Source organism: Canis lupus, chromosome 35 (assembly GCF_003254725.2).
Source record: "Canis lupus dingo isolate Sandy chromosome 35, ASM325472v2, whole genome shotgun sequence".
Lineage (NCBI taxonomy): Eukaryota > Metazoa > Chordata > Mammalia > Carnivora > Canidae > Canis > Canis lupus.
In genome coordinates, this window is record NC_064277.1 from 23,548,612 (window position 1) to 23,564,088 (window position 15,477).

At 39.7% G+C, this 15,477-nt stretch overlaps 1 protein-coding gene across 5 annotated transcripts in view; it reads left to right on the forward strand.

Annotated features, from left to right (window-relative positions):
• Positions 1 to 15,477, forward strand: part of CARMIL1 (capping protein regulator and myosin 1 linker 1) — a 311,565-nt gene that overhangs the window by 153,517 nt on the left and 142,571 nt on the right. For all 5 annotated transcript variants that reach the window (XM_025442784.3, XM_035710597.2, XM_025442806.3 and 2 more), the window contains exons 9-11: positions 3,488 to 3,563; positions 6,132 to 6,220; positions 7,409 to 7,503. In XM_025442784.3, the coding sequence (XP_025298569.1) occupies positions 3,488 to 3,563; positions 6,132 to 6,220; positions 7,409 to 7,503 (260 nt within the window). The remainder of the gene's footprint in view (positions 1 to 3,487; positions 3,564 to 6,131; positions 6,221 to 7,408; positions 7,504 to 15,477) is intronic.

Below are 15,477 nucleotides of genomic sequence, written 5' to 3' on the forward strand. Positions count from 1 at the left end.
TAGGAAAAAATTATTTAGTTTGCCTTGGCTCTTGTTCCAGAAATCTACTTTCTGCCTCAGGCTTCTCCCATATCTTGGATACATCTTGTCTGTATAGTGGAAATTGTCATCTTCCTCTGATACATCTTACCTACATTGCTGAAATTGTTCATCTGCTGAAACATTTCTCTAAAAGCTTTTTATGGTTGCCCTGCCTACAGTCATGTTTCTGTAATACAACTTTCAAGTCTTGTTTCTTAGATACTAAGTGTTTAAATTAGCTACTATATGCAGACCACTCCAGACTTAATGGTGTGCAGCATGAACAATCACTTTTAATTATCTGTCATGGTTCTGGGCTTGATTGGGCTCTGCTAGGTGGTTCTTGCTGGGGCTCTTTCAAGCAGATAGTCAGATGGTGGGGCTGGCTCTGGAACCATCTTGAAGGGGCTTCTTCATTCACATGTCTGGTGGTTGATGTTAGCTGTCTTCAGGGACCCTTCCACGTGGTCTTTCTGTGTGGCCTGGACTTTCTCAGAGCAAGGCAGCTAGATTCCGTGAGTGAACATGTCAAGAGAGGAAACTGAGCAGAAGCCATATTATTGCCTTTTCTATCCTCGCCTTGGAAGTCCCCACAGCATCAGTGGAAGATATCTGTGTTGTCTCCAGCATTGGACAATGAGGAATACAGCCGTTATAAACAATAATATATATGTTTCTGTATAAGAACAAGTTTTTATTTCTCTTGGTTTACTATGTAGGATTGAGATTGCTAGATCTTATGGTAAGTGTATGTTAAACCTAGACACTGTCAGACTGTTTCCACATCGACTGTGCCATTTGCATTTCTCATCAGCAATGTCTGAGGGTTTCCTTGCCAGCCGTTGATTTTTTTTTTTTTTTTTTTTTTTTTTAGTTTTAGCAATTCAATACATTTGTAGTAGCATCTCGTTTTGGCTTTAAACTGCATTTCTTTAATGGCTAATAACTTCAAACATCTTTTTTTTATTTTAATTTATTTTTTATTGGTGTTCAATTTACTAACATACAGAATAACCCCCAGTGCCCGTCACCCATTCACTCCCACCCCCCGCCCTCCTCCCCTTCCACACATCTTTTTATGTACTTCTTTGCCATGGATATATCTTCTTGGATGAAGTATCTTGTTTAGATTTTTTGGTTTTTTGTTTTTTAAAAAAATGGGTTCTTATTACTGACTTCCAAGAGTTCTTTATACATTCTGATACAAGTCCTTTGTCAAAAATGTGATTTGCCAGTACTTTCGCAGAGCAAAGGTTTTTGATTTTGGTAGTCCGATTTATCAATTTTTTCCTTTTTTGATCATGCTTTTGGTGTCAGATCTAAAAAATTCTTGACTAAGCCATTCCTTGCTCTGTTGACCATTTCTTCTCTTAGATTCTCTACCTTTAGTTGTGGAGTTTGCTCTGCCTTTTCAGGGTTTTTGCGATTCATATGGAAAGATGATGCCGCCCTACCTCCTGTGTCAGTGTAAAACCTGGTTCTATTAATGATGTGCTCTTCACTGCCTGAAAATGACTTCATTATGACAAAAGCCAGCTGTACTTCAAATCAAGTGACAGACTAGAACACAAAATAAAGAGGTTCTCAAGTGTAGTTGCTACTTGACATTAAATCCACAAAAGGAGGTAAGATGAGAGTGATTTGCTAGAGTTCCTGAGTGAGGAAGTCCAGGAGAGCACTCTTGGACAAAGTGTGTACTTGCCCTCCGAGAAGCTATACCCTGTCACCAGGGACCAGAGAGAATGACAGGCACTAACTCTCACGTAACCAGCGGGGAATGCTGAAGGAAGTGAAGACCATAAAACCACTGTGGAAAGAAGTTGCCATCCGTGGTTTTAAATCTGAAATCTAAAACTCTAGCAGAATTAATGAAGAGACTATTCAGTAGAACAGGTGGCATATGAGACCACATGACTGGGACTAGTAATTCCTTTGCACTGTTTTTCCCCCTACCTTCGGGACTCATTCCTCCTTTTTAAAGCATGTCTGGGGAAAAAAAAAAAAAAAAGCATGTCTGATGAAACCAAACGTGTGGTTGGACGGGATGGTCTGTGTAGCGTGCCTGCCACAGGGCCTGGTACCCAGAAGCTATGAAATAATGTGGATTTCACCTCTCTTTCCACCTTCTGCCTTTCTTTTCTATTTCAGTAATGGTTTGAGTACTTGCTATGTGTCATGCCATGCAGATGAAACTGATTATGGTCTCACTGAAGCCAGAAAACTGAAGCAGACTTGGTTTTCAAAGAATTTACAAGCTGGGATGGTGAGGGGCAGACATGGAATACAAACTGTAATCCAAGACAGAATAAAATTAATGCTAAATAGAGATGCAAACAGGGCACTGGCTGGGGTGACCCAGGGGCTCATAGAGGAGAGTTTGTGTGATGCACACAAAGAAGCATGCATGGATTTTCATAGCCAAACACAACACTAAAAGATATTTCTGACTGTGAAATTGTATGATGTGTTTGATGAGTAGTAAATCATCTGCTTTTGGCTTGAGCATGAATTAGGGGCATGTTATAGGAGATTAGGCTGGAAAAATAGTGCAGGCAGGTCTCTGATGCAAATAGCTGCACTCAACGGCTGAAGAGTTTGTGTGAAGCATAAGACAAAAATACACCTGGGCTATCTCATGTATTTAATAAATACTAGAAACCACAAGAAAGTACCAAAGGGTTGTAACATGCTTGCTAAGCCTCGGGAATCCATTCAGGGTCACTTATTATCCACAAGGCTAAATGGTGTCCTTGCTACAATATAAACTCCTCAATTAGAGAATACAGTTGACTTGTAACCATGGTGGGAGAGTGGAGGCTGGGGCAACAAACCATCCCCCTTACACAGTCAAAAATCCAAATACAGCCTTTGACTCCCCTAAAACTTAAGTACTCACAGCCTAGTGTTGACCAGAAGCCCACCAATAACATAAACACTTAACACACATTTTGTTTGTATTATATACTGCATTCTTACAGTAAAGTAAGCTAGAGGAAAGAAAATGTTATTAAGGAAGTCATAAGAGAAAATACATTTAGAGTATTATATTATTAAAAAAAATCCATGCAGTTCAAATCTGTGTTGTTCAAGGGTAAACTGTATATGACACTCTTGATGGTTAAAGAAATCAGGTTCATTAATATAGACTGAGAAGTACGTTTCTCCAAGAGCAAGGAGGTTCTCTGAGCAAATGCTGCTTGCTACCAGTCTCTCTTCCTTTGGATATAGACATCACGGGCCCCAGAGGGAAATAAATTCAGCTTTTAGGAATTCTACTATCATCATTACTGAAGATCTGTCCCAAAGAATTTCATTGTTACCTCGTGGTCGAAGTAGTTTTAGCTGGATGTTGTGATTGTAAATAATAGCAACTAACCAGTGAACTTGGATGTCACAGATTGAAAATAAAGTGCCAGCATGGCTGCGGTAAGAGGGCTTTCACGTATGTTGTTATTTCTGCTTCTAGGGACCTAATACCTATCATTGCTGCTCTGGAATATAATCAGTGGTTCACAAAGCTATCTTCCAAGGATCTGAAACTGGTAAGTGAAGATGTTGCAAATGTTGCTTACTTCTGCTTAGTTTCAAAAGCCTGATAATTATCAAAAAACATTTGTTTTCCTACTAATCTGGTGAACTGTGTACATGCTTTTTTCTTGAGATATTTTCCTGCAAGCGATCTGCATACATTTTACAAAGTTTGTAATGTGAGATGCCTCAGAGAAGTTCTTCCTTATGTTTTCAGCTGCTTCGGGCAATTTTAGATAATGAACAGAAAGACATTTAGCGAAGCCTTCTGTATATACTCATTCTGTTGGCTAAAACCATTAAAGTTACGTTTGTACAGCTGCAAATAGCAGATTTTATGTTTCTATCCTGCATTCCATCTCCACAAAACTTCCCTTCCTACGAATTTGAGAAAACGTTAGCAGGTAGGGTTGGTCTGCTTGAGTTATGAGAGTTAACATTAATTTTCTAGAGGAGTTTTGGGGCAGATTTATATGTAAACAAAATGAAATCAAAAGTGAGATGTTAGCTTTCATAAGGTATGGGGGAACCAAATTTTTGATCTGTTTCACTGGTGGAAATAAGATGCTCTGTTGGGGATTTTTTGCAAGTTCAAAGCAGCCGTATGGACACTTACCCATAAGTTAGCTTTCTACCACTTCATTTTAGGACAGGAAATAATCTAGAGATTGTTTTATTGGTCACTCTATGGTCAAGCCTCCAACTTTCAGAGGTCATGGAAACTGGGCCTTACGATTTTCATAGTGAAGAGGTAGGATTTTGATTAAGACGTGGATCTGTAGAAAGTGGAGGGTTGAGGTTTGCTGGTTCTCTGAATTTACCTCGGGTATGAGTAGCTTAACGTATTATGAGTATGGGCATGGACTGAACTCATTTGGGGCCCATCAAAAGCCAATGTGGTATAGGAAAGAGGGTGGGCCTGGAAATAGAAACCTGGGTCTTCAGATTCTGGCTCCTATTACAAGGCTCTGTGACTGTAGGTAAGTTACTTGACGTTCTAGGACCTCAGCTTCCTATTATTGAGAGTTAATTGGAGCTCATCTCTGTCTAGTGCATATCACAGTACATGGCTCCTAATAGCTATTCCATAAAAATTGGTTTAATAATTAGGTATCTGATTAGTTTGTTGAATGAATGAATGAATGGACATAGCAATATAGCTAATTTGCAGGTTATTGAGATGAGTAAATCATGTGTATAGAAATTCTAACACAGTACCTGACATATTGTAGGCATTCCCTATTAACTATTGTCCTTATATCATCACCGACTACCAAAGAGGCTGAGCAACAAGCAAGTGTGGAGACGTGAGTTATGGAAACTGTATGAGCTAAAAGGAGAGTATCTGCAGTCAGTGATGAGATGATGGAGCTAGGCATGGTGGGGCGCCAGGTGAACTCTTGGGAACAGACAGGAAGCCATGATGAGAGGGAGACCTGGCAATAGAAGCCTCCGTTTGTTGTTTGCTGACATGGGGACCATTTGTAAGACTGAGCTAGCAGACATGACAGGTGGGAGAGGGGAGTCATTCAAGGAAAGAGAAGTAGATTAGCTCAGGGATTGTGGGGTCAGGGAGGACAATGCTTCTCTACCAAGTCAGTTTACCTGGCTCCTTAAAACAGTCATGATTTTCAAAATGGGGCACAGGAGAGCTCTGTGGAGGTGGTACATATCCCACTTTTGGAAATGGTGCCAACTATTTCAGGAATGTGTCCTGGCCATTGGTGCTGCCCATCTATCATTATCTCCCACAGGCATGGTCTTTTCAGTAGCTTTAGATGTTTAGGCAAGAAATCATGGAACTAATCATTTCAGTTCTGGAAAATAATGCATGTAAGTGCCCAGATGCTTCCTAGGATGTCCTGGGATAAAAGGAAGTGTCATGACAGGATTTGAGGGCTGCTCTTACTGCTTTTCTCTTAACTAAGATTTAAGCACAAAAATACATATGTGTATATTTTTAATATTTGGTATTTTAAAATGAAGAATCGCGTTTGAGATTTTACTCTACAGTCTTCAAAAAGAATAGAAATTTTTCATGTTTTTCACCCAATGTTCAAGAGAACTGATACTTGTTCCTTTGATGGGATTGCATCAAAACATTTTCTGATACTCAGCTTATTGGAGTGAAGGGCTCAGGCCCTAGCACATGACAAAAGTTCAGTGAAGGGATCGTCATCACAAACCTAATATTGTTACCATCATTGGCATCACTAAGTCTTTTGTTCTCCATGCTGGAGATCACTTTCTTTGGCAATTCCTTTTGGTTTTCCCAAGATTGGGATATACCTGTGAGTGCCCACAGTACTACTAAAATGGGTTTTTAATCATTCCATCATAATTGTCTGTATAATGGTATACTCTTAAAAACAGGGACTTTTTGTCTTTCATGGCATTGTATTCTCAGGACCCTCATTGTGCTGGTACATAGTAGTAGATGCTTGATCAGGTTTTGTTGAATGAATGAATACATGAATAAATGGTTTATTTGATTAAAACTTTACATCTGCATGGATTTGTAAACAATAAAGTGAGGTTGCTTTTAGACTTATGGCATGGTCAAAAAATATCTTCTCTTACAGTCCACTGATGTCTGTGAACAGATCTTGAGAGTGGTGAGTAGGTCCAATCGGCTGGAGGAATTGGTGTTGGAAAATGCTGGGCTTAGAACGTGAGTATTTTCCTGAATATATGAATATGTGGCTTAAAATCTTTCCACCATTTCTTCTAAAATTAATATATAGTTAAAAAAAAAAAGAAAAGTTGGGTCACTCACATATACAGTGTTTTCCCTTCTAAAAAAGAGAAAAAAAAAAAGAAAAAGAAAAGGGATGGATGGATACTTGTTAAGGATTTTATAACATCTTCTGTGATCCAGTCACTTGTTCTTGAGGGAGCATGGTGTGGTGGTTAAGAGGGTGGGCCAGATGCCTCATGGTCTTGGGTGAGTTGCCTCACTTCTGTGCCTCAGTCTCTTTATCTTTTAGATGGAGAAAGCAATAGTATCTACTTTATAGAATTATGATGTTAGGATAAGTAAATTAATACATGTAAAATGCTTAGAAAAGTATCTTTCATCTTATAGATGCGATGTGTTAGCTTTTATGAATACCATTAATGACACTAGTAACAACATATTTCCCATGATTTCATTGCTTTTGCCTTGGTCTGTATCTGTCTCTTTCCAAATTCATACTTACCCTGTTCGGTAGTTGGTAGTGATTCAGTAGTCAATGCCCAAGCCTTATGTGGAATTTGAATCTGCTAGAACAAAGACTTTACTGCTCCTAACTGAGCAGGGTTGATAGCTTCATAATCATAGCACTTAGTGTGTTATTTTAAGTACAACATACCTAAAATAGTGATTTTGATTTTTTGTTAAAGCATAGTGCTAGCAGTCATAGCCTTTAAACTCAATAATTAGGGCAATCAGTTTTGCATTTGTGAGTATTGCATGAAATGAGAATTAAGATATAGTGAACAGCCTATTGCAATTTTCATGAAAAGCAGGTTCAATTCAGGATTTTTTTTTTAGTTATGGAAGAGCTGTAATACTATTAATAGCATTCTGTAATAATGTCTTTAAAGGGGCATTTATATATTTTCTTTTTGCTTTTGAATGAGGTTTTGGCTAATCAAAATGAACCACATTTTGGCTGTGGCTTTATGGATTCTCTAATGAGGATATATAGTTGTGTGAAATAGATTGGGTGTTAATGAATATGTGGTAAGTAGACTAATACTGTAAAGAAAGGTTTTCTTTTTTTAGATTTCACTCCAGCTGTTCTAGCTGTCAGTGTTTTATTTGGGCAGTTTTACCTTTTGTGTTATTTAATCTCACTGTTTTGTTTACTTACAGAGATTTTGCACAAAAACTGGCCAGTGCTCTAGCACATAATCCCAACTCAGGACTCCACACGATTAACCTTGCTGGCAACCCACTGGAGGATCGAGGTACCGTAGCATTCATGTGATTCCTGATGCCAAAATTTTAAGAGGATTAGAGAGTTTTAGTGTGGCTACACTCGGAAAATGTTGTCAGGCTCAGTTGTAATTATTTAATAAATGCTCCTGATGCTTTGTTGGCTTCTAGTTTTTTTCCACCCTTTGATGAAAATACTGGTGCTAACATTCATTATCTAATTATCTTCTTTTGAAGAGATACACAGAAAGGATATTATTTTTAAACTATCATATTAGTTTTTTTATGGCTCTGTAACAAATGACCACCAACATGGTGGCTTAAAATGACACAGATGCATTACCGGACCATTTCTTTGGGTCAGTAGTTGGCACAGGTTTGCTGGGCTGTCTACTCAGAGCCTCTCAGGGCTGAAACAGGTTGTCAGCTGTGGCTGTGATCACATGTGACCTTCTGTGTTCAAGCTTACAGGTTGTTGGCGGAATTAATGTCCTTGGGTCTGTAGGACAGAAGTCACCATATTCTTGCTAGCTGTCGTTGGGGACCACTCCCTCCACCCAGAGGCTGTGCTCATATCCTTCCTCCATTTGAAAGGAGGCTTGAAGCAGTAAGGAGCACATCTCTTTGATGCTTACCTTTCTTTTGAATAGGGTACCTGATTGGGTCAGGCCCACCCAAGACAGTCTCCTTTTGATTAACTCAAAGTCAGTTGAATAGTAGCCCAATCATGTTAGCAATGTGCCATGTATTCATTAGTCTGCCCACACACTCAAGGAAATTATACAGGGCATGTGTCCCATGGGGGTAGGAATCTTGTGGACCATCTCACTATTCTGTATACCAGAAGCATCTTTTAACATTTAACAGGATTTGAACATGAAGATCAGGAGAAAATGGAGGACTGGAGTTCATGATGAGGCAGAAAAGGGTTTCGTTAAAAGTGTTTGGGCAGAAGGAAGAGTCAGTAGAATGTGTAACTTGAGTATTTAAATTCTCGGTAGGAGAACATTGGTGGGTGGGGTTTAAGAAGAAATACTTTATCTCTAGAAGGAGTATTTTGTTTTCATTATCTGTGGCAAATGTTCTCCAGCATTGTTGAATAAAAGCCTCTCATCTTGAATGTTATATATTTGAGGATTAATTATTAAACTGAACTGAAGGTACAGATGCTCAATTCTGCTTTGTGTTCCTGATATAGACACTGTTCTTCACTGCGAAGGATACCCACCCATGTGGCTTTCAATCCAAAAATAAAGAGTAATTTCCTAGCGTTTAAAGTGGTGAATCTAAAGGAAGTTTGAGACTGAATTAGGACACTAGATTGCATGAAAATCATCCTCATGGAATAAACCACAGCTGAAAATAATGGATGCCTATCTCTGAAACAGGAGTTTCATTGGGATTTCTTTAGAAAAAACTAGATGTTGTCTGTATTAGTCAAATGCTAGAAAGTGATGAATATGATACATGGAAATGTAGATGTAGATCTATGTGTAAATCACCTTTTATAGACAGGATGGCTGTTTTTGGTTTGGTTTCTAAGGTAGGAGGGACCCAAACATATTTATCCACTGACTGGACAGTCAGTGAAGGGAGAGTTGATGGAGGCAGGTGCTTAAGGATATAAATCCAGAGCACAGTAGGCCAGGAAGGGACACTGCTTAGTCATTGCAGAAACGAAGATTCAGGGTGCCTGGGTCGCTCAGTCGGTGAAGCCTCTGCTTCAGCTAAGGTCAGGATCTCGGAGTCCTGGGATCCCTGCTTGGCTGGGAGTCTGCTTCTCCCTCTCCTCTGCCTGCGTTCTCTTAAATACATACATACATACTTAAAAAAACCCCACAAATTCAAACCACAGTGAGTACCACTTTGCAACCAGCAGTATGGCTGTGATCAAAGAAAGTGTTGGGGAAGACATGGGAAATGGGAATGCATGCTTTCCTGATGGGCATGTAAAATGGTGCAGCCACTTTGCAGACTAGTCAGATAGTTTCTTAAAAAGCTAAACACAAATTGGGGCACCTGAGTGGTGTAGTTGACGAAGCAACTAACTCTTGGTTTTGGCTCAGGTCATGATCTTGGGGTCATGGGGTCAAGTCCTGCGTCAGGCTCCATGCTCTGTGTGGAGTCTACTTCAGACTCTCTCTCCCTTTCCATCTGCCCTTCCCCCTAACCCTCTCTTTTTCTCTTAAATCAACAAATCTTTAAAAAATAATAAAGCTAAACACAGATTTGCACATGATCCAGCAGTTCAGTGGAACTCCTGGATATCCCTGAAGAGAAAAGGAGCCTATGTTTGTACATAGACTTGGGAATGAATGTTTATAGGTGTCTTCTTCCTAGTAGCCAAGCATTGGAAGTCCTCTGCAGTCTGTGACTGGTGAGTGGGCACACACAGTATAGTGTGTCCAGACCACGGCACCCAGCTGAACTGTGGACACAGATGAGAGGCTACAACATGGTGGAACCTCAGAAACCTCATGGCAGGTGAAAGAAGCCAGGCCTGAAAAACCACATACAGTTTGAGTTTGGGGGGATTTGAAGGAAGAATGCACATGAGGCCCTTTGTTTTCCATAATGAACCTCACATGTGAGGTGTAGCTGGACTAGGTGGCTTGTCCCCTCAGACGCAATCTTTGTCAGACCCTTGTCTTTGGTTTAACCTTCTGTGGTGGTGCTTGCTTCATTCTGGTGCATTCTAATTAGATGCAGACATTTCTTCTCCACCTGCTTCCTTATCATCCCTCCTGCTCCTTCTCCCCCAGCCTCCCCAATCTCCTCAGACCTTGGACATACTCAGTGAATATTACCTTTATATTGAGTTTGACTTCATCTTAATTCTCTTCTGTAGCTTTTTACTTGCATTGAAAATCATGGCAAAGTTTATAGCAATTTCTTTTATATAAGAACATGGGCTCAAAGATGATGTTTCCAGGCTTTTGTTCTCTACATTCTTACCTTGAGGGCCTGATTTGATCTTTTCATACATAGTCCATTCATAGGAGCTAAAATCCCAGATTGTTCCAAGCATGTTTTCCTCAACATTGTTGTACATATTGACTCTCTGGTATGGTGTCTCCTCACATACACTTAATTTTTGACACTCATGAAAATGTGTTCTCAAGCTGAGACATTCCTTGTTTAAGCCCCTTCTAGATTCGTTCACTGATATATTTGCCAGTGTTCTTGGACAACTGCCAACACCCATATTTTCTACCTTCCCTCTTGGAGCTGTGCCTCCTGAACACAAATTCTGTATAGATTTTTTTAAAAATTCAGGCTAAATATCTGAATATGATTGGTCATTTTTCTACTCGTGGATGGAAATTCCACAAGAAATCCCACGAAGTGTAAAATATTTATAAGAATTTCAATCTAGGCAAAATATTTCATGATTTTTGTTTCTGAGCTGTTCAGTGACAGGATTTTATGTTTGAAAACAATAGAAAGCATGGGGAAAGAATTTATAATTGAATCATATAGTATATAAAAGAGACCAAAAGAAACTCAAGGAAAAACACAAGACAGTTTAAAAGCAGCCCAGGATTCTGAGGAATTTCAACACCATACGGAATTTGATTTTGTACCTGAACCATCCACTCAGGGACTTATTTGGAAACTCAGAGAGCAAATTTGACTTCTTGCTTTGTGATATGAATGTTGATGAAGCAAATTCCTGTTAGTTAGTGTTCAGTTTCTTGTCACACTTATGTACAAAGGACAGACAGCCTTCTGTTGTCAAGGGGCTTGTGGTGAAGGAGGGTGAAGTATGAATTAGTAAGCAGGAGTGTAGTGTGTAAGAGCTGGGCTTCATGTGCTAGGGCTCTTCTCTCTCTCTCTCTCTCTCTCTCTCTCTCTCTCTCTCGGAAGAGACACACAAGGCAGCAAACAGACCACACACGTGCACGAGCTCTTCTTATTCTGGGTACAAGGCCAGGACTGTACCCCAGCTTGCTCTCTGCCTTTTCTCCTGATGTGTTTTCAGATTGTAGGTCAAGACCCATTAGCAGGTCATGAAATCAATTTAATAGCTCATGACAAGCATTTAAAAAAGAAGAATACAGTGCCTGGGTGGCTCAGTCCATAAGCGTCTAGCCATGGTCTCAGCTTAGGTCTTGATCTCAATAGTGGTGAGTTCGAACTCTGGTTTAGGCTTCACACAGGGCATGGAACCTACTTAAAAAAAAAAGAAGAGATAGAACAGAATAGAAAATATTGGGGGCATCTGGGTGGCTTGGTTGGTTAAGAGTCTGCCTTCAGCTCAGATCATGATCTCAGGGTCCTGGGATTGAGTTCTGGGTCAGGCTCCCTACTCAGTGTGGAGTCTGCTTCTCCCTCTCCCTCTACCCCTCCTCCCTGCTTATGCTCTCTCTCTAAGTGAAAAAATAAAATATATTTTTTAAAGATTTTTATTTATTTATTCATGATAGTCACACACAGAGAGGCAGAGACACAGGCAGAGGGAGAAGCAGGCTCCATGCAGGGAGCCCGACGTGGGATTCGATCCCGGGTCTCCAGGATCACGCCCTGGGCCAAAGGCAGGCGCCAAACCTGCGCCACCCAGGGATCCCGAAAAAATAAAATATTAAACAAAAAGAATAGATGGCAGCCCTGGTGGCTTAGCAGTTTAGCCCCTTCAGCCCGGGGCGTGATCCTGGAGACCCAGGATCGAGTCCCATGTTGGGCTCCCTGCGTGGATCCTGCTTCTCCCTCTGCCTCTTTCTCTCTCTCTGTGCTTCTCATGAATGAATGAATGAGTGAATGAATGAATGAATAAAATAAAATAAAATAAAATAAAATGTTTAAAAAATGAAAGAATAGAAAACATCACAGTGCATTTGTTTGGGAAAATTTTGGTTTTACTTTTATAATATATGTGTATGCATTTATTTTTGTATGAGGTTCCTTCACTGTGATGTCAAATCTGTTTCTTTATTTGGGTCATGGTAGAAAAGGCTTATGAATGTCTGCTCCAGCTCAACTTCATCAACTTTCTGTGGTAGATCCCTAGGCTGACGTCGTGTCTGAATACCATGGTGTTCTCAGTCACTTCCTTAGAACTTATCCTTTGCATCTAACATGACTTTTTGGATAATAGTTGAGTCGTTTGGAGACTACAGATCTCTCTGCTCATTCCACATGCTTGACTTCCGTAATCATTACAAACTCCATGTTCTGTACTAACTGGTTGTCCTTCCCCAACCCCCTCATTTTTATGGTCTTATTAGCCTTGTCAGGAATGTCTGTCCATTTCCTCCCCTCACTTTCTTCTAAATTGGATTATTTTGTTTAAAGATGATTTTGAATCCTGTCTCAGAATGTTTTTCTTTTGGAAATGTTGACCTGAAGTACCCAGATTTTTTTTTTCTTTCTGACCATCTGGTGGTTTGATCTGAATAAGACAAGAGAAACAGATTCTAGAACTAACTGCCACTGAACTGTTTTTGGTGCTTTTTATCTTTCATATCTAATCGTGTGTACACCTGTAAATTCTGGAGTCAAAATGCATGAGTTCTGGAGTGTGTAGGTGACTCAGTCGATTGTCTGCCTTCAGCTCAGGTGTCCTGGGTCCTGAGATTGAGCCCTACATGGGCTCCCTGCTCAGCAGGGGGTTTGCTTCTCTCTCCCTCACCCACTCCTCCTGCTTGTGCACGTGCTCTCTCTCTGTCAAATAAATACATAAAATCTTTTTAAAAAATGCACTAGTTCGGTTCTGGGCTTTGTCACTTTCAAGCTAAATTTCCTTGGACAAGTTACCTAACTTCTATGTTTGTTTCCTCATCTTTATTTTTATTTTTAAAATTTTAATTCTTGTATAGTTAACATTCAGTGTTATATTAGTTTCAGCTGTGTAGTATAGTGCTTCAACAATTCTATATATTACTCAGGGCTCATTGAGCTACATGTACTCTAGTTTGTCTCTAAAATGACAATAGTACCTACCGTGTAAAGGTGTTCTCAGGATTAAATGAGTTAATATACAGAAGCAGATAATAATAGCCTGTCACATGCTATGCACTCGATGTTTGCTTTCACTGCTTCCTTTGATTTATAAAATAGGCTTGTGGAATAAAATCATGCAAATGTTATTCTTTCCTTTTTATGAATGAGGAAACTGTGTTTACATGATTTGGACACAGCTTGCAGAGTTCTACCTGATACCAGTTGTTGAGGCTCCTGTCTAGGACTTCCTGAATATCAGACTGCTAGTTGGTCTGTCAGGCTCTCATACCATGGTTGTGATTTTCTGCTTTGACTGTCTAGATTTCCTTGGGAAGTAGGAGGAAAGAATGTTATGTGTGCTTTTTGAAAAACATTGGCTTATTCCATAGTATATCAGTCAATTTTCTTAATCACCTTAATATTTTAAGATACCAGGGTTGTACGTGATAGCTATAAAACAGAAAGTACTTTTCTTCAGATGCATGACTTTAGCCATATTTAATTGATACTTTTAAGGTGATACAAGGTAAAACAATATTTTAAAAACTGCCTACCTTTGGATCTTACAGCATTCGAAAGTTCGGTGCCCAGACTCCATAATACCACTGGTCTTTTTATTCCTATATTCCTAGCTCTTGAATCTTTTTTTTCCTCAGCCTTATTTATTATTATTTTTTAAGATTTTATTTATTTATTCATGAGAGACACAGAGAGAGATAGAGGCAGAGACACAGGCAGAGGGAGAAGCAGGCTCCATGTAGGGAGCCCGATGTGGGATTCGATCCCAGGACTCCAGGATCACGCCCTGGGCCGAAGGCAGGCGCTCAACTGCTGAGCCACCCAGGCGTCCCTCCTCATCCTTAATTTTGAAATGGAAATGCCTCATTGTATTTTGTTTATTCATGTTTCATAGTGTTTCTGAACTTTCCAGGGAAGCCAGTGGAATTAATAGAAATCTGAAGGTTTGGGCAGCCCTGGTGGCACAGTGGTTTAGTGCCGCCTGCAGCCCAGGGCATGATCCTGGAGACCCTGGATCGAGTCCCACATCGGGCTCTCTGTATGATGCCTGCTTCTCCCTCTGCCTGTGTCTCTGCCCCTCTCTCTGTCTCTATGAATAAATAAATAAAATCTTAAAAAAAAAAAAGAAATCTGAAGGTTTTAACTGTCACCTGTGTTCTGACATCCACAGTGTTCAAATCTATATGCTTTCTAACAGACAAAAAATGACGCCTCTTGCCTACCCATATTCTGTTGCTAGAACTCCACATGCAGAATTTTGTTAAGCTATTAATATTGATGCTTTAAGCTAACAAAGATTTCCATAAACCTTTTTGCCTAGCATGTGAATCATACTGATTCTAGATATCCAAGTGTTAGAATTTTATGTGGTATTATCATAGGCTTTTAAAAACATGCATGATTAATAGGTTAAATATGCAGTGTCGGGATCCCTGGGTGGCCCAGCGGTTTGGCGCCTGCCTTTGGCCCAGGGCACGATCCTGGAGACCCGGGATCGAATCCCACATCGGGCTCCCGGTGCATGGAGCCTGCTTCTCCCTCTGCCTGTGTCTCTGCCTCTCTCTCTCTCTGTGTGTGACTATCATAAAAAAAAAAAAAATGCAATGTCAAATTTAATTTCCTGTCTTTGTAAGTTAATAACATCAGGTGGCACATGATAATACTAAACATTTTATAATTAATTTTTTTATTAAGCATAAATATTTGGAAGTTGAGGAAGCCATAGTAGTTTTGTTTTGAAAGGAGAAACAAAAATGAAACCATTTTTCCATCTAGATTTGACACATACTTAAAAAAAATCATAAGGAGGGTAATTCAGTTAGTAAAGTCTCCAAATGAAAACTTCCAGTGATAAATTCTGTTTTAATTCACAGCTCTGAAAGCTATGTGTTGCTTTATTTTGGGAGCAGAATTAAATATTTTTGGCCAAAAGTTTAAAAGTCTCTTCTTTCCTTGTTTGTGGGGTAATGTCTTCTCAATGATGAGTTTGTTCTATGGCACCGTTGAGTAAGTGGCTTCAGAAAGTACCAGGCAGGTTAATTTTTTTT